Raw genomic sequence first — 15,842 nt, forward strand, 5'->3', positions numbered from 1 at the left:
ACCCAAGAATCTGGTATTACCAAGAGAGATTTACTAAAAAATCATAAACATACAAAAAAGCCAACAAAACACAATCACGGCACTTGAGCCAACTTTATTTCGGCTTGACAACTTTTCCTGTACTTAGCCTACAAACTTCTTGAAATACACTTTGAAAAATAATTAAATTTCTCTTTTGTTTACCAATAAATACACTTCTGACTTTGGTTCTCAACACATTCTAAAAACTCCTATTTTTGTAAGGATGCAAATAGGTTATTTATTATAACTTCTTATAAAAGCTCACTCTGTGTTCTCAAGGTTTTTTGTGTGTACTACGTACTTCTGGAAGAGAAATGTAATTACTACAAATCAATTGGATTTCTTTTTTGTGAACATCTTCACAGTATCAAAGATTAACTGAAGATGAACTGTACATTAGGGAGCTTAAGCAAACCACGATGACGACAGCAACGAGAATGCCACCAAACAAAAGGTTTAATGAGCAAAACAATAGCTGTGCATGTGCGTTATAAATCTGTGCATTTCTTTGCCCTCCTCTGCAAAACAAGAACGTGAAATGATCAAGTTTTGCATAGTCTGAAGAATGCCAACAAAGATGGCTAATTTTTCGTAATTCCATTTGGAATTGAATACTGTCCTTGTATATTTAGCCTGAGCACATTTTCAGAGCCATTGGTTCACTAAACAGATCTAGACCATAGCGAATTTCGCTGGTAAAATATAAATTCATTTTTGACTAGGCGTCGTCCATGGCGTTGCCAAAGTTATTGCTGAAACTCCCTATTAAATTCTAAGAACATCATTAATCTAGTTCATGAATGAAATCAAATGCAGACAACAGGAAAAACAAGTCAACTATCCAATTAATAATAAGTGGTATAGTTTACTCAGCTCATTTCCCATAGTCTTGCCTAACCAAAATGTCGAAGACAAGAAAAAAAAGGATAATGCCTTTCTATGGATAAATCAAACTCATAAATGTTTTCAGTTGAAAATGTCTTTTTCTCCCCTAGCAGATGAATTTGATGTTTTAAAGAGACTCTAATGGCAGTTATTTATCTCATCTCTATTATGTTAACTCAGTTTTTTTCATTTGTAGCATTGTATCTGGTGTTACAGCTGATCAATTACCCTGGATACTATGACGTGAAATTAAACTGCTGGTAGCATTGTGAACACCAACTCTAAAACCAATAAGAGTGTTGAGATTGAACATTGCACTTTATCAAATCCATATTAATAATTTAAATTGGGAATTAAAAGAAAATGGAAATACAATCTCAGTTAAAGTTGGTGACTCATAGATAATGACCATGCCTTTTATATTCTATCACACTTAAAAAATATACATGCATTGTCAACTCTCTCTTAAAACAGAAATCAGTCCTGATATATGTTAAAATAATGACATAATATTTTGGACACAAGATAACTAAGACCATATTTAAACATTCCACTAGAAGGATAATGCCCCACAAATGACCTCATCAAATTGAATATTCTGTTCTAGTACATGAAGCCACAAACTGGTTACAATGTAAACATGGAATGCCTTCAAGTTGTTGAGATCACTGTTCAAAAAAAAAAAAAAAACTCGATGTATCATTAAGTTGCCATAACAAAATTACAAGGAAGGTAAACTTTAATGTAAGTCTATCCTGTTACCAAACAGGACAAAGTGTGATCTCTCCACCTCAATTCAACATTCTATTATTAAAAAAAAAAAAAAAAAACTTGGCAAATGAATATTGCCACAATGTCTTGAGGATCGACCTCTAAAATCACCACCTTGTCTTATTATGGGACAATACAAATATAATAATTTAATTTCCACCTAAAGCAGCTGAAAACAATGGTCATCAGAGAGATGCTGACTGTTACAACTTCCAAGTTAAATTTTCCAGAGAATAATAAAGCCACAAGTTAAAAAAAAAAATGCAAACAACTTACACATACTAATTCATGTTGTTTCACTTGTGATGACACTTCTGGTCATATTCAAGAATGACTTTCATTAATTATTGTAGCCATAGCCTGACTTGAAATGTCAAACATTGATAAGTTTATTTTCTAACTCGACAAAGGGTGATTCAAAGTGAAAGTAAAGGTAAATCTTTATGTGAAAGAGGAAGTGCTTTGCCTTACTGGTAGCAGCATCAGCCAGAAATGTGCTTGGATTACAATATTTGAGTTTAAATTTGGAAGTTTGGAGTGAAAAATACCATTTGTTTACTATTACTGAAAATCACTCTCAAATATTAAGCAGTGCATTGCACTGAGTAGTTTACCTGTAAATGACCCATGATACAGAATGAGTATTGTTTTCATTAGGATTTAAAGGTCAAAAGGTAATAACCTCTCCTCCAAAAAAAAAAAAAAAATGACTTAGCCTTCACTGGACATCATTCTAACCAATGTACTTGTCAGGTAAAATGTCGACACCAAATCAACTGTCAAAAGAAAGTACTAGTACATCTAATGCAAAATGCGAATGCTAGATGATTAACTATGCACTGAAATAACAAAAAAATGTCTACCTGGTGAGTCAAACAGTACCATAACAAGACATTATCCTCTGCAAAATTATCTGAAACTCTACTCAGAAGTTTAAAACAAGCAGCACTCAGGCTATACTACTATTGTTCTCTTTATTACTGGCAAACAATATATCAGGCCTATGTTAAACTGTAGCAAATCAGTAAAGTGCTACATCAACTTTAGCAAATTGTCTTGAAGAGCCCTTTACGATTATCACATAAAGGCAGATGTTTATACTACAATAAACATCACTTAAAATAATATTCACAAAACCCCACAGACACAGTTATAAGAGATTCTTTGGAATCAAATGTCAATATGGAATACGTTCAGTAGTAACTGTAGCTTTCATGACCTCACTCATCATCATCATCGGGACAGTCCCGTGCATAATGTCCAACCTCATTACATCTGTAACACGTAACCCAGTCATAATTGCCGTTCTTCTCTGTGCAGTCACGCTTTAAGTGGCCAGGCTTTCCACAGTTGTAACAGGTCTGACTTTCAAGAGTACAGTCACGGGCAAAGTGACCAGCTTTGTTACACTTGTAGCAGATTGTGTTGTCTTGTTCACAATCTCTAGCAAAATGGCCAGTTTTGCCACAGCGATAGCATTTTACACCACAGTCACGTGCAAAGTGGCCCTCCTTTCCACACTTGTAGCAGGCACTCTCAGACTTGTAGTCATCTCCTCTACTATCAGCCTCTGGGCAATCTCTGGAGAGGTGGCCTTTTTGCCTACAGGTGTAGCACTCCCTACCTGAATCACCACTTGGACAATCTCTTTGGAGGTGACCCTTTTGCCCACAAGTAAAGCATTCAGAATCTGACAATCACAACATCAGTTGTAAATCTCATGGTATGGTTAAGTCTGCATTCTAATCTAGTAGTCTATCAGGCTGGTAGTTCTCTTCCATTTCTGTAGGATAAAGCACCAAGGAGTACTCCACACCCCCCTGGATGAGATGCTAGTCCAACACAGGGTTACCCCTCCATTAAATTTGTCAGTACCCATTTAAACCCCTGAGTGGAAAGAGGCAATCTGATGACATTTGAGTGTCTTATCCAAGAACCACAATGGCCCCAGAAAGGGCTCAAAGCCAGACTGCTTGATCCAGAGTCAAACACACTACACATTATGCAACCACACCTCTCACAATGGGTTGTCACAAAACTCCGGCAAATTTTACATGCAGTTTTACGCTAAACCACAATTAAAAAACAAATTGCAAGTATTATGACAAAACCTAAATGACATTTAATTTTGCTCACTGCACTGTCAGTGTCAGACATTACAACTTCTCAGGTGATTGTCACAACTTAACAATTATCACCTGCAGCCTTAGGTTGCTATACACAGTGTTTCAGCCAGAAAATTTTACTTGAGGGCCACAGTGGCACCTGAAGACCTTTTTTAGGGGCCAATTTTTTAGGAAAGGGGCCAATAAATAAAAAGGGCCAATAAATCGAGAGCTGCAGAAGGAAAAAATGCATCAGGGTACCAAGGAAAATAAAGTCATTTATTAGGATGTATTGTTTTTCTGGGGGCCACCTCTGATTGCAATGCGGGATTCCCACAATGGCGCGGTCTGGCGGAAACACGGTATACATTGTTCCTAGTTTGTATTGGCTGATCAAAAATGGCACTCTTATGATTTTCAGGCTAAGGTAATCTGCAGATGTCTAAGGTAACTTTCAGAGTGATTAGTTTTGTACCTGTCTTTTTCCAACGACCAACCAACCATTTTTTTGCCAACAAATAACAAACAAGTAATAATGGGAATGAAATCCACTCCCTTCTACTTTCTAAGTACAGTAGAACCCCCTTAATACGGTCACCAAACCGGCCACGAAAATTTGGCCATATTAAAGGGGTGGCCGTATTAACAGGGTAGCGTCGTTTCATGACTGGCCTAAATTGAGTGACGCCTAATTATTACACCTCTAAACAACTTTTCTTTAATAACCATTAGAATGCAGCTATATGCACTTTTTTAAAAAATGAAACTTCAATCAGTACATACACTATTAACAATGGAAGATGAACATAATTGATTTGAGTGGCTGTATAAACAGGTAAAATTATAACGGATTATACAAGTTGGGATTTCAGAATGTGGCTGTTGGCCATATTAACAGGGTGGCTGCTTTATGGGGTGTTCTTATGACAAAATGTATGGGGATTTTGCCTCGACAAAAAAGGTGACTGCAATAACAAGGTGACAGTAAGGCAGGGTTCCACTATACTTAAATTTTGAAGAATAAGAAAGGTAATAAGTACAAAAACCATTCTATTGTAGTCCTTTATTGCCATTAAATTTGAAGTCTACTGCGTCAAACCAAAAAATAATAAAGTTAAATTAAGGCTGGTCACGGACTGTCACCTACAAACCCAGGGTGAAAGAAAGCAAAGAGGAGAAAATTCATTGACAAGACTTACCTTTCTTTTTGGGGCAGTTTTTGGAAATGTGCCCAGTTCCCCCACACAAATAACAACTTCTGTCTACAAAAACAAGTAACAATCATTGTTACAATTTACTTCTCGAGGTCTAACTGTTTACAGTTTATGAAAGGACCAAAAAATTCTGATAACACCCTCCCTCCATCTCTACTTGTTTCTAGTTCATGGAGGTACCATAAAATTTCAATAATAAGCTCTCCCCAGGTATCTTGTATGCAGTGGGAAGTTTTATGCACGTATCAAGACATTTGACATTTTGCCTAAGCATTTCAGTTGCTTTCTCTAGAGACCACCCTGCCCCTTAAAGCAACAGAGGTCATTATTTTTCAGTGGGGGGCTTATTATCAGAATTTAATAGTAACTGTAAATGGTCATAATTTTACAGCTTACATGTAGATTTAGTTCAAGAGGCAGAAGGCCTCATTTAAAAGTCAGTCAAAATCACACACATCAATTTTAACCTTTGTTGTGGTTGACCGTCTAATCATAGAGTCATGACGGTGAAACAAACTGCAGCAAGGCCTACTTGACTTTGCAAAACCCAAGAGTCTAGGGAGACCATGTTCAGACTGAAGGTATTGTTTGTTTGTGATAAATAAAGCAGAAATTAGAATTAAGGTATCAGTATAACCCATTTGACCATCCGGGCGCGGTCCGCTCTAGCGTTCGTGGCTTTAACAAAAACCCATATAAACCGTATATTTACTGGAAGCTTAATAACTACAGATTATGACCCGACCTGTTTAAAATGGTAGAAATTTACTGTGTTTCAAAAATGTGAATATATTTACAAAGCTTCACGAACCCATAAATCAAGGTATACGCCCGCTCAATTTAAGTCGGAGAAAACGATTAACATGGCGTCTGTTTCTTCACACATTGACCTCAAAAACCGTGTCTCAGATTTTTGGCACATGCGTTTCTTATTATTTCACAAGAGGATAAAGTTAGAAAAGGGAAAAAAATAGGACTGCCCGAAAAAAAAGGCATAACTTTTTAATGAAAAGAGTAATCAGAATTCGCAGACACGGTTTTGTCGGCGATCGTTCTGACAACATTCTCTCCGAATTTCAGCCAATTTGGTCCAGGGGCTGCCGACCTGGAACTCGAAATGCACGTACAACTCGCCTATTTTTTACTTTCGAGAAACAGAGAAAAAATAAAATTCGGCGGTATCCAAGTGTTATGAGATTATCACACCAAGGGAGACACCGCAGGGGAATCAACTTTCTGTATAACAATAGGACTGTGACAGTTAACATGGAACAGGTACAAATTTCCACAACGGCGCGTGGTAAATTATTCACCAGTGAATAAACCGCTTTTTCATGTGTGAAGTCAGAATTCCAAAGTTAGTAAACGTGAAATTATCTTTTGACTTACTATATTAGCGTTCGAAATTTTACGTATCGGTTGACTAATCTTCAAAATTATGGCCATGTCACTGTTAACATGCCGAAGGCCCGTAGAAGGTCCCCGAGAAAATGCAAGCGCTCAAAGGGAAACGCTGGAGAGGACGTCATAAACAGGACTACACCGACTGATGTTGATGCAAAGGCAAAGATACTGGAAGAAATGACAATGGCTGGGTAAGAAAAAAAAAATGTTGCACTGCTGATTCTAATTTTGTACAATCAATCTGCCTTTCAATTTCGTCCACGTCTCTTCGTCAATCTCCTCTGCTTCGACAGTTTCTTGCAACAGTATTTTAGCATGGCTTGCGCTCATTTCGGCCTGCTCGCTGGCTTTGTGATCGCGATCGTTGTCGAGTTCATTCAGCAATTTTTCTTGATTGTAAAACAAACCCTTTGCCGCTTTCCGCTAATTTAGCAGCCGACTCTTTGTTGAAAGTGTTTTTTGCCTTCTTTGGCCTTCCTTTAGCCGATGAAAACGGGCAAGATTGCTCTGTCTTCCTCGAAGACATCCGGCACTGATTATGGCGCGCGAATCGCGTGTCAACTCAGCATGATCTTGATGGCATGTGGCTTCTTGTCTCGATAATTAATTCATTTGACAGAACTTGTCAACTCTCAATTAAGTAATTAATATGCAAAACAATCTTTCTCGCGCAATAACCACCGGCAGATATAAGATTTTTTCGTGGAGTTTCTTTTATCTTAAAGATTACTTTAAGATTTATCCAACCGCTTAAAAAAGTAAAATTATGCAAAATTGCAAATTTTCCCCTTACTGATACCTTAAATATGAACACGAACCAAAGCTGTATCCTTGAGAGAGTTACTGACATTACCACAGATGGGGTACTGGTACTGTTCAACATAAGGTAACAAACAACCTGCTCCAACACACGCACGCCTCCATAAAGTACGAGCAGGAAATGTTTTGTTAGTGAATCACGGGTAATGCACTTGCTTAATGAATTCTACCTCCTGCCGCGACCAAAGATTGTACTTGAAAATACGTAAGCAAGAGGACAGCTTTGCCTTACTGACAAAGTTGCCAAGAAATTCGTATCAGAACGATTTCACGTCAGCTATTTAAATATTTACACTTACTTCCTTAGGAACACGTTTACAACCGAACGTAATTAAGTCTTAAGTAAGCTCAGTACTGGAAAGTGACCTAAGAACCGAATCCCTTGGAACCGAATCCCTTGGAGTCAAGCGTTCGTTGTCTGTCTTGCAGTGCCCAGATATCACAAGAAAAACAAATAATGAAAACCAATACAGGTATGAATGAATGAAATCAATCGTTTACGCTTGCCTTCCTCGTGTAACCAAAAACACAATGGCATAGTGGCATCGATGTAGAAAGTGTCTGGTTCTACCCGTTCTAAACCATGTGCATATTTTGTAATATTATATGCATACACATTACTGTTTCAGATGAATTTTTTCCAACACCAAAGCCGTTTTAACGCAAGATATATCGTAATGAAAAGGTGATCGACACTCACCTCCAAAGCTGGCCCCACCACTACTATCCGTAGAAGTACATTCTTTGGCAAAATGTCCTGGTTTTCCACATTTGTAGCACTTTGATCTCGAACCCATCGTTAACAAGAGACAGGAATCGAGAATATTATGTCAACTAAGCCTGTAAGAGAAGATTACAGAACGTAGCTTTGTTGGATAACCGTTAAAGGCGGTTCATAAAGTCCAGTATCCGCTGTGTGTGTGAATCCTTGTGAGTATCCGAAGACTGTACGCAACCGTGTTGAACTCGCGGGAAGGAAAGAATTCATGAAGGATTCACAAATTCCCTCATCTGTTAACAGACCTTAAATGACAAAAATTATGAAAACCTAGAACCTACCAATAATCGAAGAAAGAACGTCTCGTTTCTCTACCCGTGCAACAAAATTATCCACGTGCTTCAAAATGTACAAATACGCCCGAAAGCCTTGTTGGGTAAATGCATTCTCGTCCCCAGTGCTACTCATCTTAAGATGTCCCCGACCACGTGACCAAAAGAAACGGAGGCTCTGGGGACGAGAATGGGGCAAGTGTCCATTCTCGTCTCCAGAGCCTCCGTTTCTTTTGGTCACGTGGTCGGAGAAACGGAGGGTTCTGGTTGGTTCTGGTAGCAGCCATTACCGGATGTCGGTAAATCACGGACATCCGGTAACGCATGCGTAATTTTGGCCTTCATATCTGCTCATGCTCAGAAACTAATCCTGAGGGAGGGGAGAGAGGAATAGAGTGTACTCTTCGGATGTAAACAGATCGGAACATTGACATGTGTTTTCACTTCGCTGTAGTTTAAATAGGTGATTTAAAGTTAAAGAGAGAGTAGAAAGCGGCCTTAAATGCCGTCGCCGCTTCAACCACGATTGCAAGCTTGTCTAATATTTTACCAACGGATTTCGCTGCGCATTTTGTGGTGGACCGTCTAGAAAAATTCAGGGATCGATAGCTGTGTTCTTGTTGTTTCTTCTCTTCATATTCGGTAAAAAGGAGAAGTTTAAAGAGCGAGGTGCAGTTGTTAAAGCTTTCAAGCAAAGTAATCAGGATACCACATGTATTACGTCTATCGATGACACGGTGAAATTTGTTTATGGACACACGGAAGCGTTTGTGAAAATCAGCCGTGGAAATTGCATCACTGACCAGAGGATTTAGATATACGCCGTGCTGATAGATAAAGGGAGAATTTTTTAATGGTAAGAACTATTTACTTCCTGGTTATCTACATAGGTTTGTAAGCTGCAGCGGAATAAAAATCTGTTGAACTCAGGAAAGTTTTGTTGTATTGGAGTTTTGCTCATCTTTCCTTGCAAGGAATGTAATAAAGGTGCTCACTTTCATATGATCTATCGTGCCCTCATTTTTTCAAGTAACCCCATTCTGTTCTGTTTTTTTTCTTTACAAAAAAGGGTCTTACACAATCATTTAACTGTCAAATTAAATCAATCAATCAACTTTTATTGTGCACTATTTACAGAATTAATTTACATCAGTATTATAATTAAATAAATACGAGAAGAGAAATCTATTTTGCATATGGCTATGGAAAGAAAAAAAAAAGTATGTGTGTTGTAACCGGGGTATAGGGAAAAAATTGGTTTTTGAAGTGGTTACTACCGTGTTAAGGTAAACGCAGTGAAACAAAAAATAATAAAAGTCCTACGCCAGTTGTTATTGAGTGGTTATATATGTCTGCTGGGGGCTTCCATAATGGCTCTGCAGCAATTTTAATTAGCTTATTTGGAACATCTAATGATGATTTTTGTACATTCAGGCTTGAGAAAAGCCTGGTCACCTGAGCTTCTGCAACTGGAGACATCACTTTAACTAGATATAGGGCTATTCCCACCATTTTCTCCCCCAACCCCCACTGCTTTTGTTGATATAATTTTTTTTGTTCATTTTATACCTTTCAATCAGCTTATATAAAGCTTAATCTTTTGGGTGCTTTCAACAACAACAATAACAACAATTTATTTCAGTATTCCCATATGAGTACATGGTGTTACCAAAAATATAAAACAGCCAAAATGATGTAACTATAAAATTAGTATTTGGCATTGGTATACATGTAGAGGTGCCTGGTGTGAAGAGAGTGATTCATATTGGTGTGCCACAGTGCACATTATGGAAGATTTTTTTTTAGGAAACTGGATGAACAAAATGAATGGGAAATAATGCAATATTCGTGTTACTTCATGCTAATAATAAGGCTCTTCAGCCTGTTATTCAAACATGTACAACAACAAATCTCGAATGCATACTTTCTACTTCTTGTGGTTGATCAGAACATCAACCACATAGCTTTACAATTAACAATGGTTCTATCTCCATCTCCTTTTTTTCAGTATTATTTATTGAACTGCAAGAGCAACATTCCTATTTGAATTATCCATATATTGTTATCCTTCGAAGAGTTTGTGTTACACTATTATGGTCTGAAAATTAACAAAGAATAGTAAATAATGGCAGGAAATAAAAAATCTTTCAAAGGCTAACCAAAAGATTACGATATTTTTCTTATGGGGATATGAATGTAACTCTGTACACCTATAATGTTTGATTTGTTTTTAGTAGAGTTTCCACATTACATTTGGAAACCCACTAGTCTGATGATTCGTTCATCAGTTATATAAATAATAATTATTGCCTCCATATTAATTTTGTTCACAGTTATTTGCATTGATGATAAATTATTGTTATTTACTGATTAATGTTATTGTGAAGGAGTAAAGTTTTGCTAATTGCAGTTGCTTCCTAACTAAAGTGGGGAGAGAGGAAAGGTTTGTTCGTGTTTGTTTTGGGGGGGAGACTATAGGGGAGGTCTCAATAATTAAAGAGAGGGGAGCTAAAAAACAGATATTATATATATCTATAACAGCAGAAGCTTCTTAACAGGTACACGTAGTAACAGATACATACATAACAATCTGTGGAAGAAACAAACCAAATTTCATGTTCAGACCATTTGCTACATCATCCAAGTACATAGCAGAGTATTATAACACGGACCTTTGACTCATTTGGGCAATTTAACATCATTCAATACATTTTGGACTGCTAGAATCTGATCTGCTTGATCTTTCAGAGAGAGAAAACTCACCTTCGGATTTCCAGTGCCACATTTGCTCAGCAACAGTGATATTTCTTCGTCTTTTCACCAGGTTCTTAGTTTCCTTTTGAGCTTTTCATAAAGGAAGACAAACGTTTTTTGAAACCCACTGCCGATTCGAATTTAATTTTATGATTTCTTGGGGTATGGTCAGCGACAAAGTAATTGTTGTATTAGCTGGTTGATTCTCAGAGTTTTAAACGTTTCTTCCCACCTTCTCGGCTGCTACAACAAAGGACGATGATTACGATCGAGAATTACATCGTTGCAGGCGATGTACTTCTTTGGTTACGTGAAAAATTTTACGATTCCTTCGGATCGATCGGGAATGGTCACCATTTGTTTTGCTTTTTTTTCGTAAAGCGCGCCTGTGTCAACTGAGCGAAGGTGCTGCCATTCGGGCCGGAAGTAAAATGGAATGCGTAGAGCTTTGTAATTTTCACTTCTGCTGCGCATTCATTTTTTGTCAGCCAATGAAAAAATTCGAATTTTTGGGTGCATACAGAGCTACTCGTCAACAACATTTTAGGACGAGTAGCACTGGGGACGAGAATGATGCGGTGTCTTACTTTTTGCGTATGTCTTGTGAGTCTTGGTTCCCAGGTCCCAAAGGTCCGTATTTTACAGCCTTGTGCAGCATCCAGACTGTGTGGCATCAAAACATGGCGGAGCTTCGTCAGTGGACGGTCCACCACTTTATTGTGTTTTTACTAACATTTTTGAGGTATGAGAACTATCTATGTACTCTAGATAGACATGTGTAGATAGTGCTCCTCACACGGCTAAACAGGTAGGTATTTAGTTAACATGATATGATCCTACAAATGCGATCCTGAAACGCCGTAGCCGAAAAATGCTGAAAACCACAATTGCTGTACAATTCCGAACACTTTACTGTAACTAACCCCAGATGTCCCGTTATACTGGCAATAAATTGAGACCAGCGTTTTGCCTTGACCGCTTTTTAACGATATCTGAGAATTATATTTGTACATCTTAGCCATGGATGTAAACGTAAGTTAACTTATCCCTGCAACACGGCACCTTCAGTTTCGCATTTCCGTTGCGCGTGATTGTACTTAAGGTTGCATTACGATATAGGCAGTCACATGATTTTTAAGTGCAATTTTAAAGGCTAGCAAATTTGTATTGATTAGAAGTTGCATGTAGAAAATCATGTGATGACTTGTTTATGATACGCTAGTAACTAACAGCTTTGCGTTAGACATTGAATACTTACATGTATGCAGTAGGCAGTGCCCTTGGTCTTCTAATTAACAAATAGATTATGAGCTTGAGATTTCTCTGAGGTGATACATGTAGTTGATGAGGCGAAAGGGATCAACTCATAGAAATCTCGAGCACATAATCTAATTATTCAAGTAGAATTCTTACTTAAATTTTCTTTGTCTAACCATTTCCAATGGTTTTTGTACATCATAATTGAAGGGGTGAGTGCAAAATCATGCTAAGCGATGATTTGGGTGAAAAAGAAAATTTTTGCGAAAGGGCTTGAATTTTTGCATGTGGTCTTCAATGTAATAGAAAAACGCGGCCCTGTATTTTTGTCGCTGGTTTTTGCTTCATTTTCGAGTTATAATGTATGCAAAAATACTTGGCTCTTCCTAGCCATGTCTTTAGGAGTTAATTTGTTGAATAGCAAACAGGCAGACTGTTTATAGTGTATGAGGTCAAAATCAAATCTCACAGCATATATAGAGCGGAAATCTGGGAGCAGATTGTTTACAAAAATGTTCACTGGCTATATAAAGTTAAAACTTGCAGAGCGTTCGGCTGCCAGACTACAGCCTTCGATGGATAAAAAATGGAAAAGATAACAACTACAAATATATACAAAAATAGGTGGAACTATAAAAAGAATATATTAAAATGGAAAAATATAAGTGTTAATAAACTAATTGTTCTTTTTTAAAAGAATAGAGTACTGATTGGGGAGCGGTCTAGAATTGTTATCTGCATGATCTATCGAAGCGGTGTGCCATGATTCTAACGTCTTGCGAATACGTGAAGAACCCTTGTCAATCACTTGGGAATTTTTAAAGTCAATAGAGTGATTTGAAGACCAAGCGTGTTTAGCGATGTTGGAACCTCTTGTGTAAGACATCACATTCCTCATGTGTTCTTTTTTTCTCGTTTCAAAGCATCTGCCAGTCTCGCCTACATAACTCCATGGGCAGTCGGCACAAGATATTTTGTAAACCACATTTGGTTGAAGTTCAATTAGAGGTCGAGATTTAGGAGAAGGAAACGCCTGTTGTAATGTCTTGACTGGCTTGCTGACAACTCGAATATCATGTTCCTGAAGAAGCCTATTTAGAGGCTGAGAAATTCCATTAATGGAGGGGAGGACTGCATAACTAGAGGAAACGGGGGGTGTGGCCCATTTGAAAAACATGCAAACAAGTTCCTCAGGTGCTGGGATGGAATTTGTGCACTGAGTAGAAGATTTCCTCTTTAGAATGTTGGAGATGACATTTTGGGGGTAATTGTTAGAACGCAGAGCATCGGTGACATGATTAAGTTCAGCCTCTTTTCCTTGTTTCGTGCTCGGCAGTTTAGTTGCACGATGTAATAAAGTCTCAGTTGTACTGATCTTATGTTGTTTGTCATGGTGGGAGAAGAAATCCAAATACCTATTGGTATGGGTTGGTTTTCGATATACATCAATAATGAGAGCATTATCCTTTGTAGTTGGTATTTTTTCCATTTGTTATCCATTGAAGGCTGTAGTCTGGCAGCCGAAAGCTCTGAAAGTTTTAACTTTATATAGCCAGTGAACGTTTTTTATAAATTTTTAATATGTTTTGTCCTGGCTATGGTTCTTCTATTTTTAAACAGATTGTTTACATCAGTTATTGTGACGTGAACACAACACGTGAATCGATTGAGCGTCAAACGAAATACATCGAACAAAAAAGAGATGTGCCGCATTAGAGCTCTGTCAACTAATATCTTAAGCATTATTTTAAAGTACCTTGCATGCCTGCCTGGTGGTTGAGAGGCATCATAAAGTCTCAATAAACCTGTAAGTCATCAGCAGGTTTTAAAGAATCAAAATGTGTTCTGAAACTTCGAAGGCAGCTGATATACCGTAATCGTGTTATTGGCGTTCGAAGTCAGATCGAGCCAGGCAGTAAAGTCCAAGAGCAGTTCTTGCCCAAGAAAAATACCCTCTGGTGAGTTGTGGCCCAATTGCCAAGCATTGCTAGCGTCAAAGTTTGGAAAGCGAGAACTGGTTTTAGACTTATAAAATTTGTCTTGTATCGACCGCCATGTTTTCCTGCGCACGAGGTGTAAGGACCCTTCCCGGCATGCATTGCGATCACGTTCTGCAGACGTTTCTCAAACTGGTAACTAGACTGTTTAAACATAATAATGGCCAACAAGTAGCGATCGATTGTAACATAGATCTGTGATCCAGGTTGTGTTGATTTTATTTCAAATCGGCATGATTTGTAGTGTTTTAATCTTCTGGGATCAGCAGACATGTAGATGTATAGCGACCTGTATGTTGCGCAGAAGGGTTAATCTGTTAATCTGTCAGCCCTATTTATAGAGCGTTTTCATGTGAAATCAACATCATTGAGCTTATATGTTGTGTGAAATTACCATTTTGCTGTTTTCTAAGTGAAACTAACATCCTTGCTGTCAAGTGTTAACATGAAATCAACATTTTAACCTATTTAGACCTGAAATCAACATCATTGAACTTATGCGCTATGTGAAATTGACATTTTGCTGGTTTCTAAGTGAAACCAACATCCTTGCCATCACGCGTTAACGTGAAATCAACATTTTAACCTACTTAGACCTGAAATCAACATCATTGAGCTTATGCGCTGCGTGAAATCGACATTTTGTTGGTGAAAACCAATTTGTAGGTGTAGGTGAAACCAACACACTTTGTAGGTGAAACCAACACCCTTGCCATCACGCGTTATCGTGAAATCAACATTTTAACCTATTTAGACCTGAAATCAACATCATTGAGCTTATACGCTGCGTGAAATCAACATTTTGCTGGTTTCTAGGTGAAACCAACATCCTTGCCGTCACGCGTTAACGTGAAATCAACATTTAAACCTTTTTTGACCTAAAATCAACATTTTTGAGCTTATGCATTGCGTGAAATTGACATTTTGCTGCTTTCTAAGTGAAATCAAAGTCCTTGCGGTTGCAGCAGGCCAATCCTTTGTTATGATAAACTGAGGCGAGATTTCGACTTACAACAAAGGCTTGGCTTGGCTATTATAACAAAGGATCGGCTCTGTTTATCATAACAAAGGCGCGGCTTCGTTTATTTGAAGGCCTTGGTGGGAAAAGGGCGTTAGGTATTTTAATCAAAAGTGAACTTTGTCGAAAATGTTCCAAATTTTGCATGCAGTTTTGTTTAGGTATGTTTAGCAATGTCCTGTAGTTTTTCCACTAAGCTTTGCTTTGTTTTCAAGATACTGCGTATGTAAAAAAACCACTCAGTTTTCCTAGCGGCGTCTTCATAAACAAAGCAAAAACCAGCGGGGAAACATACAGGACCACGTTTTTCTGTTACAGTGAAGACCACATGCAAAAATTCAAGCCCTTTTGTGAAAATTTTTTTTTCCACCCAAATTGTCACTTAGCATGGTTTTGCACTCACCCCTTCAATTAACTTCTACGCTTCAAAAAAAAAATCATGTGGACTGAATTGTCGTTTGTAATTTCCTGTTGTGTGTGAACGCTCATCAGTTTTTGAACATTTTCTAGTTTTTTGTTTAAGTCACAAAAGTGTGAATACCCTTAA

At 37.8% G+C, this 15,842-nt stretch overlaps 2 protein-coding genes and 1 long non-coding RNA gene across 6 annotated transcripts in view; 1 reads left to right on the forward strand and 2 right to left on the reverse strand.

Annotated features, from left to right (window-relative positions):
* Positions 1 to 74: 74 nt before the first annotated feature.
* On the reverse strand, positions 75 to 8,364 carry LOC110068946 (uncharacterized). Its single transcript, XM_020776366.2, has 4 exons — positions 8,279 to 8,364; positions 7,920 to 8,059; positions 4,982 to 5,044; positions 75 to 3,367 (listed from the first exon to the last, which is right to left on the reverse strand). Exons 2-4 carry the CDS (start codon positions 8,014 to 8,016, stop codon positions 2,898 to 2,900), a joined length of 630 nt encoding a protein of 209 aa, XP_020632025.1. The 5' UTR covers positions 8,017 to 8,059; positions 8,279 to 8,364; the 3' UTR covers positions 75 to 2,897.
* Positions 8,365 to 9,366: 1,002 nt separating this feature from the next.
* Positions 9,367 to 11,536, reverse strand: LOC149095799 (uncharacterized). 2 transcript variants are annotated; one of them, XR_016204461.1, is made up of 2 exons: positions 11,033 to 11,536; positions 9,367 to 10,367 (listed from the first exon to the last, which is right to left on the reverse strand). It is a non-coding gene; the product is annotated as an uncharacterized LOC149095799 (long non-coding RNA). The 2 variants fall into 2 exon arrangements; XR_016204462.1 differs by having other exon boundaries at positions 9,367 to 10,859.
* Positions 11,537 to 11,604: 68 nt separating this feature from the next.
* LOC110068948 (sugar phosphate exchanger 3-like) overlaps positions 11,605 to 15,842 on the forward strand; it is a 37,003-nt gene continuing 32,765 nt past the window's right edge. For 2 of the 3 annotated variants that reach the window (XM_089280761.1, XM_089280762.1), the window contains exon 1: positions 11,605 to 11,765. In XM_089280761.1, coding sequence (XP_089136887.1) covers positions 11,620 to 11,765 — 146 coding nt within the window. In that variant the 5' untranslated portion in view covers positions 11,605 to 11,619. Of the gene's footprint in view, positions 11,766 to 11,812; positions 11,832 to 15,842 lie in introns of those variants that run through there. The other variant, XM_089280763.1, reaches the window with a different exon arrangement.

This window comes from Orbicella faveolata, unplaced genomic scaffold, assembly GCF_042242905.1.
Source record: "Orbicella faveolata isolate gen_17 unplaced genomic scaffold, um_ofav_v1 contig_48, whole genome shotgun sequence".
Classification (NCBI taxonomy): Eukaryota; Metazoa; Cnidaria; class Anthozoa; order Scleractinia; family Merulinidae; genus Orbicella; species Orbicella faveolata.